The following is a 22,908-nucleotide window of genomic DNA, read 5'->3' on the forward strand; positions in this document are numbered from 1 at the left end:
AGTGTGTTATCTTTACTTCCTACTCCCACTTAAGTTTCCTTTTTGAGTGTTTCCTTTCTTTCTTTTTTTTAAACAGACTTTGGTGTAATTTTATTAATATTAGCCCCTTTTCCCCCAATGGAATCATCACTCTCAGTATTTTAGTGGGGTCTCATAGAAGGGCATATTGAAAATTTTACAATATCAAGATCTCCTATCAAAGAATGTGATAAGATTTACATTTTCCTGAGTATTCTAGTTATGTTCATTAGTTGAATTTCAAATTTCTGTACATAGGTCCTGTACATTTATGTTGTTTTAACTATGGAGGCATACCTAAGATTATATTTTTTCATTGCTACTGCTATTAGAATTTTTTTTGTCTGTTTTATTTTCCAGCTGCTTTTTGCTTTAATGCTTGAATTGTTGAAATTAAAGAAAAATTTGTTTTTGAAAAATACTTTTGAAAATACTTTTGAAAAATCACTTCAGGCAGTTCTATAGCTCAGGGATTCTTGCTGTTCGTGTCCCTTATCTCAATTTTATACATGGTTCATGACATTCTTAGGTTTTTACTATGTAATGTTCTATTTGTGGTTTTGTTGGGGATAGCATTTTAAAGATACATATATGTTTTTAATTTTTTTTAAGTTTCTTTTTTTTTTTTTTTTTAAGTTTATTTTGAGAGTGAGAGAGTGAGCAAGCATGAACAAGGGAAGGGCAGAGAGAGAGAATCCCAGGCAGGCTCTGCGCTGACAGTGTCCTGAAATAGGCTTCGAATTCAAAAACAGATCATGACCTGAGCTGAAATCAAGAGTTGGATGGTTAACCGACTGAGCCACCCAAGTGCCCCTAAAGATATTTCATCACATTTTAGATGTGGTATACTGCCTTGTTGCTTATTAATGCTATTTTAAATTACAGTTAATAGTGTTACATATAATCATATAAAGAGACCATTTTGTAATGATGAATCTTCCATGTTTGCATATCTATGGGAAGAAAAGAAAGAAATCTCAAAGGTTTTGTTCTGAGAAATATGGGTCCTGGGCCAGATGAATAGTGAATAGGAAGAGAGAAACAAATCCCCAAAGGTTGGACTAGAATACAAGGTGGACAGAAGTTGTGAAGACTTAGTCATAAAGCCCCCTACTGCTTTGTGCAGAGAAATGTGACCTTTGTAATTCAGTGTCCCCTGACTCCCAAGATTTTGGCAAAGACCCAACCCTGCCATTTTGGGTCTTGAGTGTATAGGGACCTAGCATCATCATTCTGGTGACTTTGAATGTACAGAAATAATTTCAGGAGTGTGGACTGAGTCCTGAATTAAATGGACAAAGTTTCATAGAGATCTGGCCATTAGAGGTACCTTATCCTTAGAATCTAGAGTTTGGGGATTAGAACATGTTTCCTAACTGTTCATCACACCCCAAATACATTTTAAGAACCGGGTTTTAAATTATTATTATTATTTTTTTAACCGGTTTATTTTGAGTGAAAGAGAGCCAGTAGGGGAGGGACAGAAAGAGGGAGAGAGAGAATCCCAAGCAGGCTCCTTGCCAGACTCGGGGCTCAATCTCATAAACAGGAGATCAGTGACCTGAGCCGATCAGTGACCTGAACTGAAATCCAGAGTAGGATGTAACTGACTGAGCCACCCAGGTACCTCCTGGGTGTCCAATTCTTAATCTGCTTAATCTCATGATTGAGGGGTATTAAGTAATTAGAATAGGTGTCTAGAGTTGTATTTTCTCTTAAAGTTTGTGGAAAATGTGCATCCAAATAAAGCTGGTGTTGGTGATGGAAGTAAAGGGGATGGGGCTGGAAAGAGATAAGCATTGAATTTTAGATAGGATAAAAAAAGATTTTTACTGTAACGAAGGGTAGAATTTCCCCAGTGGCTTGGAGTTCTTATTTGAACGAATTCACTGTGTAAACTATACAGAAATCTTAAGGGTTACTTAGTGAAACATTCTAGACTCTGAAAGTGGTTTGTGAAGGACTAGAAAACTAGTGAAAGTTGGAAATATGACTCATTTCTGATGGCAAGATGTGTTTTATTGTCATATTCGTGAACTTGGAAATTTTCAGTTTCTGAAGTATTCCTTACAGATGTTATGGGTATTAATAAAGAGATTTGTTGGTGATGTAACTATGAAAGTGATGACCAAAATTATTGCTGAAAGTGGATGTGTGGCTGAACCTACTAGAAATAAAGAAACTGACTAGGCTGTCATTATAGCATGGTCAGATAATCAGAAGTGGAATGTTAGCTCTTAATATTTATTTATTTATGTATGTATGTATGTATGTTTATTTTTGAGAGAGAGAGACAGAGCGTGAGCAGGGGAGGGGCAGAGAGAGGGAGACAGAATCTGAAGCAGGCTCCAGGCTCTGAGTTGTCATCACAGATCCCGATGTGGGGCTTGAACTCAGACTGTGAGATCGTGACCTGAGCCAAAGTCGACGCTTAACTGACTGAGCCACCCAGGCGCCCCTAGCTCTTAATTTTTAACTTTGAGGAAGAAAGGAATAAAAAGATCTCCAGAATTGCATGGCTGGAGCTTCTATAACACTCTTAAAAGGAATGTATTCTGAATTTTAGGCCTCATATGAGGATATTTGCATTGAAATGTCCCAAAGTACACAAACAAAGCAGGTAATAGACGTTTGAAGCTGGAGTGAGAATCGGGGCCAAATACAAAATGATGCAGTTAATTGAGTAGCAAACGTGAGAAGAGTGCACTGACCTTAGATTTATTAGTTACCTACATTCTGTGATTGGTGAGTCTGCATTATTAAGGAAAATGTTTTTGTATTAAGCCACATTTGTTACTCTCTCCTTTTTTAAGAATTTCTGTCTGTAGTTCCAAAAGTTTTCTGTAGTACTGATCTTCTTGCTTTTCGGTTTTTTCCACTGCCAGTTTGTTTCAGTGTTGGGTTTGCTAATTTGCTTAGAATTATGTCTGATGTAGTAAGTATTCAATGTTAGTAATTGTTGGTTTGATTTTAAATAACTGGCATTTCCTCTTCTGTTTTGTAAATTTCTATAAAGTTTTGTTGTAATGTTTTCTCTTTATTGTCTTTATTCTTGTGTCAGTTTACGCCTTAAAATTCCTTTAGTACTATTTAATGGACTTTGGGAGGAAGATGAGGTCAACAGGATATGTTCATTCCTGCTTTGTTTTAAGCAGGTACTGCAAGTGTGTTCTTTATTTAGCTAGTTTTTAGTGGACATTACGGAGTTTAGTGTGATAAAAATGTTTTAGAAAATTATTTACTGAATATCTTGTGGTTCAAAGTGTGTGTGTAAGCATTTGACTAAGGCTGAGAACTTTGCAGTTCTGTGTGACAGTAATATAAAGTATCATTTAATGTCAGTTGTAATCATACAAGTGCCAAGGACTGCTTTCCCAAGGTGTACAGTCGTGGAGCAAGAGCTTGAACCATTATTCTACACCTAAGTCCTTTGCTTTCTTGAATGTCCTCGGACAGTTTCTTTCAGTTGCATCAGTCAGATGACGATAGATTAAAAATACTCAACTAGAAAATGACCCCTGATTTTTATTGAGAATCGTTATATTCATCCCAAAATGGTTTTGCGACAATGTATTTACTGTAGCCCCCCGTTTTTTTTTTTTAAGTGAAGGAAGATGGGAAGTTAGGAAAAAATGAGATTAAATTAATGGGAGATTAGTATTCAGAATGAAGTCATGCTTTTTACTAACAGTTGATTATAATTTAATATTTATAGTCATAATTTCACCAAGTACTATGGTGACTATTAAATGTTTTAAATTCTCATAATTCCATTCTGTGCCCCAAATGGGGCTTGAACTCATGACCCTGAGATCAAGAGTCACATGCTCTACTGACAGAGCCAGCAAGGCACCCCAGTATAACCTTTGATGGAATATTGATATGCTTTTGATAATGTTTTTGTTTTTCACAGGGATTTATCAAAGATGTTCATGAAGACTCCCTCACAGTTGTTTTTGAGAACAAGTAAGTTATTTTTTTTAAATCGATACAGACCTTGATTTTAACGATTGGTTGTGCTAAACTGGTGTTTGCTTTTGAATATTCCTGTTGCCAGTGAAAGTGATTTTGCTCTTGGGTGGGGATCTTTGGTTGTTTGATCATCTTATCAGTTCAAGTAATTCTAGTTTTGGTGACTTTTCACCATTTTTCTGCCCACAGTGTACTTGTCACTTTTTCATGACTTTCTTTTTTTTTCCAAAACAGGTGAACAGGAATCCGTATTTTTTGTAAAAATAGGTGGCACAAATGGGATTATGCAATGCTTAATTCTTAAAATCCAAGAATGTTGAAATGATGTAGAAGGCCTTTCACATGGCTACTGGTAGTCAGAGTTGAGTATTGGGCTGCTTTTAATTTAAGCTGGATATTAATAAGGAGTAATAATCAGTTTTATAACTGTTGTAAGATCTAGGTCATGTAGTTTTAAAACTTGGTTAGGAAGAGCTATAAAGGAGCATTGTATAATTAAAGGTCAGAAAAGAAACCTTCAACTTCCACTTTTTAAAAGGTAGCTGCCCAGCAGCTGTTGTCATGTAGAAACAAGTGTTGGAATGATTTCTGCCTTTAGCAGCTGCCATTTAGACTGTAATGGTGAAAAGAAAGCACTCAAAAATATTCCTTATCTCCTGATGTTTTGCACAGCATTTGCACCTGGAAGCTATAGGAATTCATGTGCTGATGTACCTCCCAGGCATATGAATGACCTATTAGAACTTAGAGTAGGAATATCCACACAAAAAAATGTGAGTTAAGCAACAGCTAAATTTTTAGTTTGAGAGAGCACACGTGGGTGTGTGCAAGTCAGAGGGGCAGAGAGAGGGGGGGAAAGCGAGAATCCCAAGCAGGCTCCACTCCCTCAGCCTGGGGGTTGATCTAATGAACTGTGAGATCATGACCTGAGCCCAAATCAAGACTCAGACACTTAACGGATTGAGCCACCCAGGCACCTCCTAAATTTGTTCTAATAACAGTATTTGCTACAAAGATTGAAAGTAAACTTTTCCCAGGTTTTAAGATTGTTGTATGAATTCATTGCAGAAAACATAAATTCTGTGTAAGAAAATCTTTTATGGGGCGCCTGGGTGGCGCAGTCGGTTAAGCGTCCGACTTCAGCCAGGTCACGATCTCGCGGTCCGTGAGTTCGAGCCCCGCGTCAGGCTGTGGCCTGATGGCTCAGAGTCTGGAGCCTGTTTCCAATTCTGTGTCTCCCTCTCTCTCTGCCCCTCCCCCGTTCATGCTCTGTCTCTCTCTGTCCCAAAAATAAATAAACGTTGAAAAAAAAAAATTAAAAAAAAAAAAAAAGAAAATCTTTTATAATTCAGGCATGACAAATAATGGAGTAATTTTCTGTGTTTCTGTGAATATGTACACATTATGCAGCTAATATTTTATAATCTCTGAAATTCTGTTCCTTGATAGATCATTTACTTGTAAAATTGAGAGAAGTTGATTGCACTGCCGTTTATTGGCAGCAGTGTAGATGTGACATTATTTTGAGTCTAAATTACTACTATGAACTTAGCCTATTTCATTTTTAGGATAACGTATGTATTCCCTTAGGATGAGTAATTTGGATGGTGATACATAATTACTATTAATGTTAATTTAGAAACTTCATCAACAGTCTTGCAAAGTCTGTTTTACCTCAACAAATTCATTACTTGGAAAAATAATATGAACGAAGCTTGTTTTTCCTTAGGGAAAGCTAAATGATTAACTTGAAAAATATACACCTCTAAGCATAGACTGTATAGTTTCCATATTAGGGGCTTATAGAATAATCTATTCTAAAATTGTTAATTATTTTTCTGATCCTTCAGCTGGCAGCCAGAACGCCAGGTTCCATTTAATGAAGTTAGATTACCACCGCCGCCTGATATAAAAAAAGAAATTAGTGAAGGAGACGAAGTAGAGGTACGTATTTTAAGTTTTATTTTCTTGTGCTTTTTTTTTGTTTTGTTTTAAATATCCTTGTAGGAAAGTCTCTTTAGCTGATAGAGAATAAATATAATTCCTCTTCTCTATTCTTTGTATTGTTAATTGGCTGTGTAATATAGTAGTGCTTGAGTTTTGGAACCAGAACAGGGATTCATTGTTTCAGCTTTACCATTTTTACCTTTGTGGCTTTGACTAATTTTTTTTTACCACTAAAATGAAAATAATTTGGGAATTAAACATGGCAGTACATTTGTATTGGTTTGTATAAAATCTGACACAACTGTGTGGTGTTGGTTGCTGTTTTCCTTCTTTTTGCTAATTACTTGAAAATTCTCCTGTGCTTTTTTTTAGTGTCTTTGTAATAGGTATCCTTTAATATGGTGAACGTTAATATCGTTGATACGTAACTGTGAAATTTTGTATTTAGCATATTGCCTTGTTGAATATTTTAGAAGTGTCCAGAAAATTTTAAAAGTACAGAAAAACACAAAGGACTAAACAGGAATTGCTGCTGAGAGAACAAAACTGCCGTTAACCATTTTTGTCATTCCCAGGCTCGCTCTCGCCTATTCTTAAAAATAAAAGTGGGATCATATAGTATTGCTTCTTTGTATATAGCTTTTTTTTTTTTTACACTTAGTAGATTTTAGATGTCTGTCTTAAGTATGTTGGTGTTGGTTAATATGCCTGATGTTATGTAAAATGAAACTTGGAAATACTTGTCAAATAGAGGTGTTATGAGTTTGTTGGAGATAGAAATTTGTGATTTTCAAGAAATTGACATAATTCCTTCAAGTGCTCTAATACGCTGAATATATTTCTCACAGGGAGTTGGTTTGATAATACTGAAAGAATTTTCAGGTTTCCTTTGTACCTAGTTTATGTAGGGCGGGGGTAGGGAAACCAGAGGTATAGGAGAACCTATACAGATGAAATAGCTGTCTAAATGTTTTTATAAGCACTTACCAGTACCTACTCTGTGCCAGACAATGGTCTGAGCACTTTGCACATGAATTCATTTAGTTATTTGCCTTTTTTTCCTGTAATTTTTAATGGTAAATTTTGAGTTCCCATTAACTGTAGGTGTTATATACCAGGAAACCAAAGAATTATGGCACTCCTGACAGCCTGAAAGCATTTCCATTCTAATATTCAGCCTAGATTTTAATTACTTGCTCTAAGTTTGTGGGGGCACTCTTGTTTTTGGTAAATCAAGGCATGTTGTAACTTAATTGTGTCTGGGCAACATGAGCCTGCTCCCTAATGGTATAATGATATAGGTTTCACTTTACTCACTTTTTTCTTTTATAGTTCACTTCCACCAAAAGTGGGTACTAAGAACTTTTTTATAAGGAGATCTGTAACTGTAGTCTTGGTGTGTGTATTTGTGTCCTTTAGGGAAATGTCATAGATGGTATGGGAAGACACAGGGAAACAAAGTGGCAAAGTGATTGCTAAAAATTAAGGAATGTGAAGTAGGTTACTGGCGGGTAGTACTATGAACTGGTAGTGGTGATGCTGCTAATTACTACTGTACCTGTTCGCTTGGACTTCAGTGAAAAAATGTTTTTCTCAATACTGTATCCTTTCCTAATTATCCATCCCTAATTAGGGATGGTTAAAGAGCTTGATTTATTTTCAGTTTTCAAATTTTATTTCTGTTTTAGAAGTTCTTCCTTCTGGAATTCTGGTAATTAGGAAAAGCAAGGAATGACTTCATTTTTCGAAATGTTCTAGAATTAGGAATGTGTGGTGGTTGATTCTGAGATTAGTGCTTTTCATACGTTTTCAATTGTTGGTCAGATACTCATTGATAGTGGAAAGGCTCAGATTTAAGGAAAAACTTGGTGGTGTGCTCACAGTGTTGTTACATTGCGCTTTCCCCTCAGACTTAAAAGTTCCTATCCAGTTCCTGGACGTCTTTTTGGCTTGCCTCCCCAGCAGTATACAAAATACTGGTGTGAGAGATGGAATGAATTGGAAATTGATGATTGCAGAGTATTTTATTTCACATTGTGTTTTATGGTTCATTTGGTGAAATTTGCTCCTTAAATTGTGAGACTCATCTGAAATTAAGATGTTCTTGTCATTTTTTCCACTTTTGAAAAATTCGAAAATTTATGTAAAGTTAAAATTGATGTTCTACCCATGGATTTGTTGGCTCCCCCCCCCCCCTTTTTTTTTTTTTGCTATCATTAGTTAGGAATCTGTCTACACGACCTGGAATGTTTAGGAATTGTGGTTATTGGTGCTTTATATTTTGAACCAATTTTTTGAAAACTCCACTGTTTTTTTTTTAATTTTTAATTAGAAAAAATTTAATTTTAGTGTAGTTAACATACAGTGTTACATTAGTTTAGGTGTACAGTATAGTGATTGAATAGTTGCATGTATTACTTGGTGCTCATCAAGATGAGTGTACTCTTTATTCCTTTCACCTATTTCACCCATCCCCTCTGGTAACCATCTGTTCTCTATAAGAATTTGTATTTTGGTTTATCCTCCTTTTTTTTCCTTTCTTTTGTTTTATTCCACATATGAGTGAAATGATATGGCATTTGTCTTTCTCTGACTGGCTTATTTTGCTTAATGTTATACCTTTTACCTTCGTCCATGTCACTGTAAATGGCAAGATTTCATTCTTTTTGTGGCTGAATTGTATTCCATTGTATATGTTCTGTGTGTGTGTACTACATCTTCTTTATTCATCAGTTGATGCACATTTGGTTTGATGTACATTTTGATGCTTCCATAGTTTGACTATTGTAAATAATGCTGCAGTCAACATAAGGGTGCATGTATCCCTTCAAATTGGTGTTTTTGTATTTTTTAGGTAAATACCCAGTGGTGTGATTAGTAGGTTGTAAGATAGTTCTATTTTTAATTTAAATTTAAGTAAAGTGTAATATAAGAAATGAAATGATACAGAATTATATAAAGTGAAAAGCAGACCTTCCCTCTTAGTGTGGGTGTGCTTGTCTGTTCACCATATCTTAATTATCATTTACCAGAGTTGTGTTTCTCTTCAGGTTTTTTATTTGCATTTATAAATAATGTTTTCTTTTAAGTTACAGAAATTGGGAATACATTATATTTGTGATTTCTGTGTTCAGTTAGGATATAATTGGACCTTTTCATGTCTGCATATACAGATTTACCTCATTCTTTCTAAGCACCCCATCATATTTATTAAGATAGGTGTATCATAATTAGAAGACACTGAAATTGCTAAATTGGAGGCATGTATATTTCAAATTTTGATGGTACCAAAATGTACCAATTTTGTCTTCCAAAATGCATTTTTGGGGGCGCCTGGGTGGAGCAGTCGGTTAAGCGTCCGACTTCAGCTAGGTCACGATCTCGCGGTCCGTGAGTTCAAGCCCCGCGTCGGGCTCTGGGCTAATGGCTCAGAGGCTGGCACCTGTTTCCGATTCTGTGTCTCCCTCTCTCTCTGCCCCTCCCCCGTTCATGCTCTGTCTCTCTCTCTCCCAAAAATAAATAAACGAAAAAAAATCAAAATGCATTTTTGATTTACCACTTACACATTGCCTAACACATAAAGGTGTTTGTTTCCTCATAGATTGGCCAGCTGGGTTGTTATTAATTGTAAAGTTTTATAAACCTGATAACAGGAAGGGGATGTCTTTTGAGTGTTCATTTCTTTGATCACTAGTGATATGGAGCTTCTTTTAAATTAGTTTATTGGCTTTTAGCCCTTTGTTCTATGAATTGTGTGAGTTTTTTTGTCCATGTAGATTTTGATAATAGAACATTTTTGTATTTTATGTAGGTTTTTGTGGTATATGTGCAGTCAAATGCTCTACCCCTGAGCTATACCCCCATTTTTGTGTTATATATTGTACTTTCTCCCAGTCAGTTAAAAAGTGTATTTAATGCCTTTTGCCATAGAGTTATAATTTATTCCAGTCTGCCAATTTTTTTTGGTGTGGCCTTCAAGATGCTTTTAGTATTTTTTAGTATTTCTACAGGTATGGTCTGTTCTTTTTTTTTTTATTAAGGAGTGTTTAGGTTTTTAATCTAACTTCTCTAACTTAGTACACAGTATATTTTAGTATATTGATATATTTAAATCATCAGCCACTGTTTCTGCTAGTCACATATCATAAAGCAGTAATAATAGCTGATGCTTGTATAGCACTAACATGTGTAATATATGAATAATTGGTTTTTTAAACAGATTATCTCAGTTTGACATAACAGTCTCTTTAGGGCTTCTTCTAAATGCTGTGAATACTTTATTAAATCTTTCCTGGGTCGTATAGCCTGAAGGTTGGGAAGCTGAGAACCAGTTTCAGTTTTTGTCTTAAGTGTTATTCTCTAATATATTAATTATGCTGTGTTCACAGGGTGTTGTCAGTTGTGTGCCAGACTTGCAACTCCTGTTCTTTTGCACCTTTGGGAACCTTTCCTTTTTGCAGAAGGGAAAGATCATTTTGATTTGACTGTCAGTAATGAATTAGAACAAAAATGATCCAGGAGAGAGCTTTTTGTGGAGCTTTTCAGGCATTTGTTTAAAGTTTAGCCATCTGAAATTTTCATTCTTGTCAGTCAGGAATGGCTGAATATTGACAATTTCATATGATTTACTCTAAAATATTTCTGTTATAAAAATGTTAGGCTACTTGAGGATTTACCTTTCCAGTCAACCTGAGGCTGACGTGGAATTAGAGAACGTAAATTAATGTCATTGGTCCAGTGTTGTCAAGAAAACACTATATGATTTATAATAGAAAGATGATTTTGAGAGGTCTACAATTCCAAGCTTTATTTTTAAGCCCTCTTTGTCACTTTCTTTTTTGACTTTTAAGAAGCGGTGACATAGGTTTTAAAATCCTTACAGCATTTAATACAATTAAATTTTTCATTAAGTGATTGTTTGCTTGTTTGATTTTGCTAACTTAAGATTGCTAAGAAAATGCTCAGCTTGTGAAATTGGAGGTAATGAGAAAACAAAGATTTTTTTTTTTAGAATTTCTTAAGATGGCTATATAATGTGAGATATTGGAAGTGCAGTAGAAAATGTTTTTCCCCTGGTGATTTTACATGTGAAGTTTTGTCTTTATTATAGATACCTGCCTTGTTCAGTAAGTTAATACATGAGCTCACACAAACACATTACATAGAAAGTCTGACATCTGAGGCTAGTGTATCATTTTACAAGGTTTTTAAAGTTTTCTTCTTGGGTTTAACATATTTGATTAAAAAAACCTTTGTCTTCCTTCCTTCCTTCCTCCCTCCCTCCCTCCCTCCCTCCCTCCCTCCCTCCCTCCTGAATTGTGATGCTTTTTGTTTGAGATAAGAATTCGCACATTTTTATTCTTGCAGCATAGGACTTTACTCTCATTTTATGGCAGATTGTCAGGCTTTGTTAATACTTTAATAAATGTTGGGATAGAGGCCTTGAGAGAAAGTAGGTAAAGGTAATAAGAATACTTTGAGATAGGACACTCCCTTACCTTAAAATTTTTTAAATTCAGTATTTTAGGGGTGCCTATGTGTCTCAGTTGGTTAAGCATCTGACTCTTGATTTCAGCTCAGGCCATGATCTCACAGTTTGTGAGCTTAAGCCCTATATCAAGCTCTGTTCTGACAGTGTGGAGCGTGCTCCAGATTCTGCCTCTCTCTCTGCCCCTCCCCCTTTCTTGCATGTGTGCACGTTCTCTCTCTCCCTCTCAAAGATAAATAAAAATGTAAAACAATTCAAAAAAATAAGTATTTGACTTATACAAAAGATGCAAGATATGTGTAGTTTCCATTGTACCTTTATTTAAAACAATATTTTTTTAATGTTTATTTTTGGGAGAGAGAGAGCAAGAGCCAGGGAGGGACAGAGAGAGAGACAGACAGACAGACAGACACAGAATCTGAAGCAGGCTCCAGGCTCTGAGCTGTCAGCACAGAGCCCAGCGTGGGGCTTGATCCCATGAACAGTGAGATCATGACCTGAGCCGAAGTTGGACTGACTTAACGGAAGGTTAACTGACTGAGCCATCCAGGCACCCCTCCGTTGTACCTTTAAAAAATGTCTCCGTTTGATTCTTGGAACCAGTCTGAAAATTTTACCTATTTGTAGTCTTTCTTATAATACCAAGTCTGTTGTTAGTCTTAGTGCTTGGGAAGTGTTCTTAAATGTGCTTCTTTTTTTTTTTAATTTTTTTTTTCAACGTGTATTTATTTTTGGGACAGAGAGAGACAGAGCATGAACGGGGGAGGGGCAGAGAGAGAGGGAGACACAGAATCGGAAACAGGCTCCAGGCTCTGAGCCATCAGCCCAGAGCCTGACGCGGGGCTCGAACCCACGGACCGCGAGATCGTGACCTGGCTGAAGTCGGACGCTTAACCGACTGCGCCACCCAGGCGCCCCTTAAATGTGCTTCTTAAAGAAGAGGTGAACATACTCATCTTTATTATGTGGGAAATGGATATTTTCCAAGACTTAAGAAACTCATTTGTTAAAAGTAACAGCAACATACACAGATGAGAAAATACTATTGTATAGGTAGATAAGTCACATTAGTGTGTTCTAGATGTTAAGCTTGTTTTTCTAATGTACATATTCCATTTTTTCATAATAGATTATGATTGTAATGAGATAGCAGATACAGAGGAATAGTACTCAACAGATACATCTCAGTTATAAAACCAGCTGCTGTGATTAAATATTCAGTTTAATGGTTAATATTATTTAGAAATTTTCCTTATAATTCGGTGAAATTAATAAACATTCTTTATTTCTGGTGTTCATATTATCTTTATTTGGTTGTGACTTTGAAAGGGATAGTTGAACGTTATTATCTTGCATGAACAGTTGATTACATTAGGATCCAGACTGAATTCCATTTAAGTAATAGTTTGGTAGTGTGCTAGAATTTGGAGACCATTTTGTAATAAGATTTGACTTGGAGTTGTTTGGTAGCAAGAACCCTGAAATAGATTTTTGGAATTTGAGTCTTCATATTCTGTCCTCCACTACATGAAACTGGACTTTTTCAGCTTGAGTACTGTTGTGTGTTTAGGTCTGTCACAGGTGCTTTTTGATCTGCCTTTTTTTTTTTTTAAAGATCTTCCTTGGATTTGAAGAAAGAGAATATTAAAAACAATGAGGGCCATCGCTTGAGAGTGTGATTTGCTCCCTTGGAATAGTTTGGAAATTTAAAGTCTGAATAAAGGAAATTTCTATGAGGTGCTTCTACTCCAATGATGTAGTCATAAATATAGTAGTCAACATCTGAGACATAGTATAGTAGGTCACAATAACAATGCTGGGTCAATAAAGTGATTTTTTTTTATTGTATGGAATACACTCTTCATTTTATAAAGAATGTGATTTGACCCACTGCACTCAGGTGGAGCCAAATTCATACTGTTTGATTCAAGCTTCAGGGACTTGGATTTAGTTGGCTTTATGTGAGTTGAGTGGCTTTGTCTTTCAGCGGTAAACTTACTAATGAAGCTTATAGAGGTAGATGTTAAGTATAGAATGGAATCCAGCATTTTAATGTTCATGAGAGATAAAGCCTCAAGGCAGTTCAGAATGGTTTATTCTCTCTTTTGGAGGTAAACTCAAATAGGAAGCCAGATTCCTAGAAGATTGTGTTTTGGTGAAAACAGAATTAGAACAAGGGGATTAGGTAGATTAAAGACCTATTTTTGTCAGCAAACTTTTGAGGCACCCATTCACTAGATCACCAAGAGATACTCCAGTCTGCTTAGCTGAACTGCCTTTCCGAGATAGTACTTGGCATGGACACTTTCCCTCTGGTTCTTAGGGTTTTCTTGTAATCTGCAGCGTTTTGGGGAAAATGGTCATCACTTCCATTTGGGTCCAGTGGGCCATTAAAACAATTTTTTTTTAAGTCATTTCACATATAATTTCACAGAAGTTAATAATAAAAGGATGCTGAAAGTCAACATTAAGGATTTTAATGAGCATTTAAAAGATAGCAAATTCAACTTTTTTTTGATGTTTATTTACTTGAGAGAGAGAGCATGAGAGAGCGCGCAGGGGAGAGGCAGAGAGAACTATAGAGACACAGAATCTGAAGGAGTCTCCAGGCTCTGAGCAGTCAGCACAGAACCCGATGCAGGGCTTGAATTCAGGAGTGGTGAGATCATGCCCTGAGCTGAAGTCAGACACTCATCCAACTGAGCCATCCACGCACCCCAGCAAATTCAGCTTTTTATTTCATATTTTTTTGTTTTGATAATACATCTACCTAAAGTGAGAACAGGTCCCTATTGCTCATCAGCTCATGCATATAAACCCAGAATAAATTCATCTTATAGATACTAATGTCAAATTTAAAACACATCTAGTAAGTTCTGGTTTATCATTTCATTCTAGTTCATCTTATACTTGAATTATAATTATAATTATATAATTGTAATTATCAGAATCCAATACTCTAAGAACATTTTGGAACTTTTAGTAGCTTCTAATTTTATTGAACAGACCATAGTCATCTTTGTGCTACAGTTATACCATTTTCATATTTAACTGATTGCATTGACTAATCCATTGAATTTTTTCATGTCTTCATCATCTGTTTCTTTCTAGTTATCTTTGCATGCACAGCTGTTTTGGCATTTGTCCATTTATGAATTGTATGGTGTACATTTTGGTGTGCAAACAAAAGATGAAAGAATATGGAATATGTTTACATGTCCTTTTAGAAAAACAGAATGGTCCCCAGTCTTGTCTCAGGATTTTGTATGATGAAGTCCAATTTGAATGATTAACTGGATGAGAATACTAAATTTCCTTTTTCTCCTTAGAAGTGTATTGTTTGAGAAATTCATCTAGGTTGTTGTCATCTAAGGGCTTCATATTGGGGAGATTCTGCTTGTAATTTCACATTCATCATTTGAATCTAGGGTGCTATCTGCATCAGTCCTGATTCCTCTGAAGTTATGAAAGTTCTTCCTCTGGAAATTTTGTCTTTACAGTTATGGGAGGGAAATTAAAAATTCTGAATTCTTAACTGTTCAGTGAAAACCAAAGGCAGACTGCAAGAATGGTGTCTCCAGTCTTTTTATACTTTATTCTTGAAAGACTATGCAGTAAAACTACAGGGTGATGCAGTAGTAACACTATATTTCACTGTTGTGTTCTTTCAGGTGATACCATCATTCTTTTCTTTAGACTTTTTTAAAGCACAATTGGAAATAACTGATGAATGATGGTGAAGTAGTAAAGTGTTTCAAGATCCAGAAGAAACAGGATCACTAGATTTCCCCAGAGAGGTTCCATTGGATACATACAATAATTGCAAGATAGAATGAGTTTTGTTTTACTCTAAAGAAAGTAAAATTTATTTTTTGGAGACCTATAAGAAAGGATAAAAGTTGTGACGAAGTAGATTTGCTCATAAAAAATGTACAGGTAAAGTTAAGTCCACTGGAGCCTGATTGGTATATAAGTCTTCCTTTTTTCTGATCATGGTGCACTGTGAGGTTGATCATGAGGTTTTGACTTATTTACATTCCCAGTATTCCCCCACTTCAAGATTACTCTCAGATCACCTCAGTGAAGCTTCAGGCTTTCCAACAGTATTTACATGTTTAATAGTTTGCATTTAACCCACATATGGGTGTTATCATTGGTAGGTTTTCTCTGCAGAGGCATCCTTAGTTCATATAATCAAGACTTTTGTGGGGTACTTCTTGGTCATCTGTTCCTCCAGCCTCCCCCCTCCACCCCCTGATTTCCACGTATTGAAAATGATATATCAAACAAGATGCTGTATCATAATAACTCTAATCCCTAATGGAAACTTCTCTAATGTGTTATGTTAACAAACTACTTGATAATTACAAATACAGAGCATATAAGGTGATTTTGTTGTTGTTGTTGCATAGGATGCTTGTAAGATACTTATGTACCCTGCTAGAGGTACTAAATTTAGAATTTATTTATTGTTCAGGTGAACCATTTGTGCATTTGATTCAGGTTCTTCAGCAAGGAATCTAAATACCGTATCCTTGAAGGAATTTTATTTTATTTTATTTTATTTTATTTATTTATTTTTTTTAATTTTTTTTTTGGGACAGAGAGAGACAGAGCATGAACGGGGGAGGGGCAGAGAGAGAGGGAGACACAGAATCGGAAACAGGCTCCAGGCTCTGAGCCATCAGCCCAGAGCCCGACGCGGGGCTCGAACTCCCGGACCGCGAGATCGTGACCTGGCTGAAGTCGGACGCTTAACCGACTGCGCCACCCAGGCGCCCCTCCTTGAAGGAATTTTAAAATTGGGTTTCTTTTTGAAAACAGCTCTTGATTTCAACATTAAATTTTTTTTTAAATGTTTTTATTTATTTTTGAGATAGAGTGTGAGTGAGGGAGGGGCAGAGAGAGAGGGAGACACAGAATCCAAAGCAGCCTCCAGGCTCTGAGCTGTGAGCACAGAGCCTGACGCAGGGCTCAAACTCACAGACTGTGAGATCATGACCTGAGCTGAAGTCAGACGCCTAACCGACTGAGACACCCAGGCGCCCGATTTCAACATTTTAAAAGTAGTTATCAGATTTCAAATACATCTTTAATAAGTTCTAGCTTATCCTTGTGTCTGATACTTTGTATCACCACAACACAGTGCTTACAGATGAACAGTATTGACAGAAACTGAAAGAACTCTGTTTCTTTCACACTGTGTTAAACTGTCTTGTAAGAAGAATTCTTTAAAATACTTATGTTTAGGAAACTCATAAATTTGGAATTAGATTTCCAAGGAGCCAAATGGCCAAAAAAAGGGTTCATTTTTGTTTTTCAGTAGTAAAATTTAACTGTACATGACTCTTTTATTAAATTATTTGTAGCACACTAGTTTCAGTACAGTGACATTTTTGATTCTGGAGTTTCATGGGATTTCGCATTTAAAATAAGTCATTGTTTATAATGTTGAAGTCTTTCAGAATGAAGGATTCTTCATTCAAAAAAGATAAGGACCTTTTTTCCCCCCTCTTCTTAGGTGTATTCAAGAGCAAATGACCAAGAACCATGTGGATGGTGGTTGGCTAAAGTTCGAATGATGAAAGGAGAGGTAAGTAATGTTAACGCTTGCATTGTGACTGGTTTCTAGGGAAATAACCTCAACTCTTGGTTTCTGTAAATGCTACTTCAACTCTTAGTTTTGTTTCTAAATGCCTACTTTATAAATAGTTCATCATACATTTAAAAAGTTCATCAGACCATTAATTTTTATTTGTTTTCTGAACTTGCAAACATCAAAGCTGCTCTCCAGGGGTGCACTTCAAACATGTGAGGACACCAAGGTTCATGCTTGTAAGAACATATAATCTAGTTTTAAGGCAAATCAGATTGACGTAACTAAGCTGTACTTAGTATTTGTGCCACAAGGGGGAGGGTCTACTGGTTAAGCTGAGCAAGGCAATTAGAATTTCATTTAAAGCTCATTATTTTTGTTCAGATGGGATTTTAAAAGTATTTTGATGTCTTTTAGTTTTATGTCATTGAATATGCTGCTTGTGATGCCACTTACAATGAAATAGTCACATTTGAACGACTTCGGCCTGTCAATCAAAATAAAACTGTCAAAAAAAATACCTTCTTTAAATGCACAGTGGATGTTCCTGAGGATTTGAGAGAGGCGTGAGTAGTTTTGTTTACTACTGAATTGCTTTGTGAATTAAGAGGATTTTTTAGTGCTACAAAAATCTTTTTTTCCCAAATACCCAATCAGAAACTTCTGATAGAAAATCTTTTTAATAAACAAAAGTTTTAATGGGTAGTGTCGAAATGAAAAACTTAGTTTGTGTTATAATTGCCTTCTGAATTTAATCTATTATTTAAGTCTTAAATATGAATTCCTCTCTAGGTGTGCTAATGAAAATGCACATAAAGATTTTAAGAAAGCAGTAGGAGCATGCAGAATTTTTTACCATCCAGAAACCACACAGCTAATGATACTGGTAAGATAATTCCATATTTTAAGGTAGTCAATGGATATTTTCTGGATTTTATAATTAAGTATTTCAAAAGATAAAAGCTAACTTGGTACAATAGTGAATTTATTAATCCATGTGGGAGAAAAATTTTTACAGCTATAAAATGTTAAATTCTTTTGTGGAATTAGGAAGAAAAAATATGACATTCTTAACAACATGAAATTATTAACGTGTGGGATCCTGGATCCTTCTGTCTCCACCAATCATAATTTGAATAGCAGAACTAAATAATATGGGAATTCAGAAAAGAGTAAGATTACTCGTGGAAGAGGGTATGGTGGGTGAGGAGAGAAGTGTAGTAGTTGAGAATCAAGGAAGGCTTTATGTGGAACCCCTTTGTATTATCTTGAAAAATAAGATTTTTTGAGTGATTAATTTGTTTGTTAATAGTCTGCCAGTGAAGCAACTGTGAAGAGAGTAAACATTTTAAGTGACATGCATTTGCGAAGTATTCGTACGAAGTTGATGCTTATGTCCAGAAATGAAGAGGCCACTAAGCATTTAGAAGTAAGTGGGTTTACTTAAAAGATTTTTTGTGTGTCCCACTTAGTTTCATAAGTATATTATTCATAAGTATATTGAGTTCCCTGGCTCAAACTACTTGACTATTAGGTAAGGCAACTTGGGACCTGTTCTGTGGCTAATACCAGGAGTCATTGTGTCTATAGAACAATTGTTTTTTGTTACTTTCCCCAAATATAGCCTTCTGTTTGCTAAATGCCTGTTGAGTTTTTTGTTACGACTGAAATAACAGGTGCTAAAAGAACTTAGAAACACATTAGGGATGTCCAGTAGAAAACTGTATTGCTAGTTTTTCTTTATTCTGTCCTTACCGTTTTTTAGTGACCTGTCAGCTGTCAGTCATAACACACTTCCATTAGTAAGTAGTTCAGTTTAATAACTCTTACGTAAGAGGAGAGGAGGACACATAGCATGTAGTTTTAAAAAGAGCCTGTTGTTGGCTTTTCTATCCTATCCTAAGGTACTCCTCTCTTTTCACCTACTCTTCACTGGCCCACTGTTAGGAGAACCCAACATACATTCAAATCTTTTAGAAATTGACGTTTGTTTAGGACAAATTTGTGCATACCCTTATTAATTTAAAAGTTCCAAATAAGGGATATGTGACTGTGTTGTGAAAAATGAATCCTCTGAATTGGGGAACTCGTTGTATCAGTAATTCCAGAACATTGTTTTAGAATTACTATTTTCTGTGATCATGACTAAATAGGCTGATCAAACTCTTTTTCCCCCTATTACATGATGCCAAATGAGTATCCTTTATATATTTTTTCTTAGTTCTTTTTTTTAATTATGGTAAGATCCAACATAAAATTTACCATCTTAGCCATTTTTATTTTTTTTTAGTTTATTTATTTTGAGAGAGAGCCTGAGTGGAGGAGGGGTAGCAACAGAGGGAGAGAGAGAATCCCTAGGAGCTTGAACCCACAAACCATGAGATCATGACCTGAGCTGAAATCAAGAGTTGGATGCTCAACCAACTGACTGAGCCACCCAGGCACCCCTCATTTTAACCATTTTTAAGTGTGTAGTTCAGGAGTGTGAAGTATGTTCACATTGTTAATCAACCAGTTTCCAGAACTTTTCATTTTGCAGAACTGAAACCATACCTGTTAAACAACTTCCGTATCCCCTTCCTCCCAACCTCAGGCAACCACCATTCTACTTTTTGTTGCTGTAAATTTAACTACTCTAGAAACCATGTAACTGGAATCACACAGTATTAGTTTTTTTGTTAACTGGCTCATGTCATTTAGCACAATGTTCTCAGTGCACATTGTAGCATGTGTTAGAATTTCCTTTTTTTTTTTTTTCTTTTTTTTCTTTGAGAGACAGCATGAGCAGGGGAGGGGCAGAGAGAGGGAGACAGAGAATCTGAAGCAGGCTCCAGGCTCTGAGCTGTCAGCACAGAGCCTGATGTGGGGCTTGAACTCACAAATTGTGAGATCATGACCTTAGCCGAAGTTGGGATGCTTAACCAACTGAACCACCCAGGCACTCCTAGAATTTCCATTTGAAGACTGAATCATTTTGTATGCATATATCATTTTGTTTATCTGTTCATTCAGTTGACATTTGGTTTACTTCTTCTTGACTGTTATGAGTAATGCTGCAAACCGATGTGTAAAAAACTTTATTTTTAATCTTTTGTAATAATTTCTAACATACCTCTTTTACTAGTGCACAAAACAACTTGCGGCAGCTTTTCATGAGGAATTTGTTGTGAGAGAAGATCTAATGGGCCTGGCAATAGGAACACATGGTAGTAACATACAGCAAGCTAGGAAGGTTCCTGGAGTTACAGCTATTGAGCTAGATGAAGATACTGGCACATTCAGAATCTATGGAGAGGTAAGCTATTGTCTGACCCCACCTTGGGTAACTTAGAGCATAACTATTGTTTGTATTTTCTCTGGAATTTCAGTTTCCCAGTGATAAAATACTTAAAAATCAGTCAGCCCAAGTAATCATTACATGCATGGAGGTGGGTTAAAGAGGATATTGTATTATATGGGGCAATGAGAGATTTACTGAGTATTTAATATGTACTGTTTTCTGAAGTTTCTTATCCCAACTGCTTCTGATTTTAACTCCTGATTTATGTGCATTATAAATAATGCACTTTGTTTTGAGGGCTTCCTACATGTCAGGCGCTGGTATTTATAAATAGCATGTAGTAGAGGAGCCTTTTTCTTTTTCTTTTTTTTTAAATTTTTTTAGCGTTTATTTTTGGGAGAGAGAGAGTGCAAACGAGGGAGGGGCAGAGAGAGAGGGAGAGACAGAATCTGAAGCAGGCTCCAGGCTCTGAGCTGTCAGCACAGAGCCCGATGCAGTGCTTGAACCCACAAACTGCAAGATCATGACCTGAGCCCAAGTCAGATGCTTAACTGACTGAGCCACCCAGGTGCCCCAGGAATTTTAATGATCATAATCAGTAGGTGCTTTTTAAAAAATATGTCTGCACAAAAATAGCTTTCTAAATAATTTATGTTGAGAATGAAAAAAACTGCACAGACAGTATAGACAGTGTGAACAATTTGGTTATTTTAAACTTCATTTGTTATGAGAGCGTATGAGTGTGAGACGGGTGGGGGAGCAGAGAGAGAGGTTGAGAGAATCCCTGGCAGTCTCCATGCTATCAGTGCAGAGCCCAGTAATGGACTCGATCTCACGAAGTATGAGATGATGACCTGAGCTGAAATCAGGAGTTGGATGCTTAACCCACTGAGGCACCCAGGTGCTGCCCCATGAACAATTTGTTTTTAGCATTCACCTGAAGAAATTGAATATGCGAGTGTAGAACAAATACATTTAGGATAAGGTTAAAATTTGGCTAACATGATAAGTAAGTTTAACTCTTGCTGTTTTATTAGGAGTTTAAAAGGGCTTAGAAGAGATTTTTTTTTTTTAAAGAGATGTTCTAATAGTATACTTTTTTCTAGGCTTTTTATAATTCTTTTTTTTTCTTAAGTACTTCATGAATTTCTTGACTTAAAATGTCACATTGATGGGCTGAGCAGAATCTTGTACTAGAGCATAATAATTCAGAACTTCTCATTTCTTTGTTTTTATTTTGGGTTGGGGTTTTCTTCAGGATTCTTTTTTATGTTTATTTTTTCCTCGTTCTGCAGAGTGCTGATGCTGTAAAAAAGGCTAGAGGTTTCTTGGAATTTGTGGAGGATTTTATTCAGGTTCCTAGGAATCTTGTTGGTAGGTACTTCTACTAACTATTAAATAAGTTAAATGTTAGTAATTATATACAGTGATTTAATGGAGATTTAATGTTTCTGATAACCATATTTTATAGTTACGGGAACATTTGATAGGGGTACTTTTCATTTTTTAGTAACATTGTGTGTGTCTTGTATCTCATTATCCTATTAAAAAAGTAAAGGAGTTTTCTTCTGTACAGAGTGACTCACTGATAAGATCCATGATTTTTATAACAGTTTGTCATTAAGTTTTTTAAAAGCCGTTTCATCCCTTGGGCTTTATCTTATTTACTTAATGCCTTTTTATCATTCATATGTCCATCAAAGTTGTCATCGTAATTTTTGAGAAGGTGTTTGTGATATTTCTTTTGTTTAGTGCAGAAGAAAAAGTAAGAGTGGACTAACAATAGGGTAATAAACTTCTACACAGTAGGCCCTGAATAGATAATAATTGGTTGTTGCAAAGGGATAGAATAAGGTAAGAAGTCATGGGCAGGAGAAAAGGATGGTGATTGTGATAGGAGGGGAGTTTTCACTACTAAGTTTCTGACACCATTAATGAAAATTATTGTACCCATGGCTTATTAAGATAGTGACAAAACTTTGAGATTCCTCCCTTGCCCCCAAATTTTGAGTTTGAAGCTGTAAAGGAGCTTTATAGTTTGGGATGAGTTGTTTAATAGCTTTGGTATTAAATCCTCTACATCTGTGCTAACTGTCCTTTTTAAATGCTATTTAGAACAAATGGGGAAATTTTTGTCCTGTATTAAATAATGATTATCCTAAATGTTTAATAGAAAAATAAGCATTCACAGAAAGCAGAGATGTTTAGAGGAGGGGCTTGAGTTTTTGTCCACTGTTGTGGTTTCTTGACGTTACTGAAACAGAGCCCCTTGGGCTTCATTTATATTTAGTTAGGCCTGTTATGCCTTTAGGAAATGATGTTTTGCTATAGGTGTTCTATTTTTCAAATACTGTTAAAAAAAAAAATTAGCTGGAGAAAATATTTAAAAAGATGTTTGTTTTGACCAGTAACAAGTTAATATACCCTGGGACAAAAGTCTACAGCACAATAACTTGGGCAGTTTTCTTTGTTTTCAACTATGTTTGCTTCTAGCTCTGCCTAAGCATTTGGATAGGTATGACATACTGCTGATTAAGTTAATTCCATTTTATTTGTTTTTATTCACTGTAGATTGAACTGAAAAGATGAGTTTAGATGTTAAAATTG

The 22,908-nt window shown here is 35.8% G+C and overlaps 1 protein-coding gene across 4 annotated transcripts in view; it reads left to right on the top strand.

Moving 5' to 3' along the window:
• FXR1 (FMR1 autosomal homolog 1) overlaps positions 1-22,908 on the top strand; it is a 60,708-nt gene that overhangs the window by 16,045 nt on the left and 21,755 nt on the right. For all 4 annotated transcript variants that reach the window (XM_047098775.1, XM_047098772.1, XM_047098776.1 and 1 more), the window contains exons 2-9: positions 3,932-3,984; positions 5,841-5,934; positions 16,947-17,018; positions 17,439-17,587; positions 17,814-17,907; positions 18,334-18,450; positions 20,146-20,316; positions 21,597-21,675. In XM_047098775.1, coding sequence (XP_046954731.1) covers positions 3,932-3,984; positions 5,841-5,934; positions 16,947-17,018; positions 17,439-17,587; positions 17,814-17,907; positions 18,334-18,450; positions 20,146-20,316; positions 21,597-21,675 — 829 coding nt within the window. The remainder of the gene's footprint in view (positions 1-3,931; positions 3,985-5,840; positions 5,935-16,946; positions 17,019-17,438; positions 17,588-17,813; positions 17,908-18,333; positions 18,451-20,145; positions 20,317-21,596; positions 21,676-22,908) is intronic.

The sequence above is a fragment of the Lynx rufus genome, unplaced genomic scaffold (assembly GCF_022079265.1).
Source record: "Lynx rufus isolate CCGP_SWC_20201006 ecotype Redwood Valley unplaced genomic scaffold, mLynRuf1.p SCAF_5, whole genome shotgun sequence".
Lineage (NCBI taxonomy): Eukaryota > Metazoa > Chordata > Mammalia > Carnivora > Felidae > Lynx > Lynx rufus.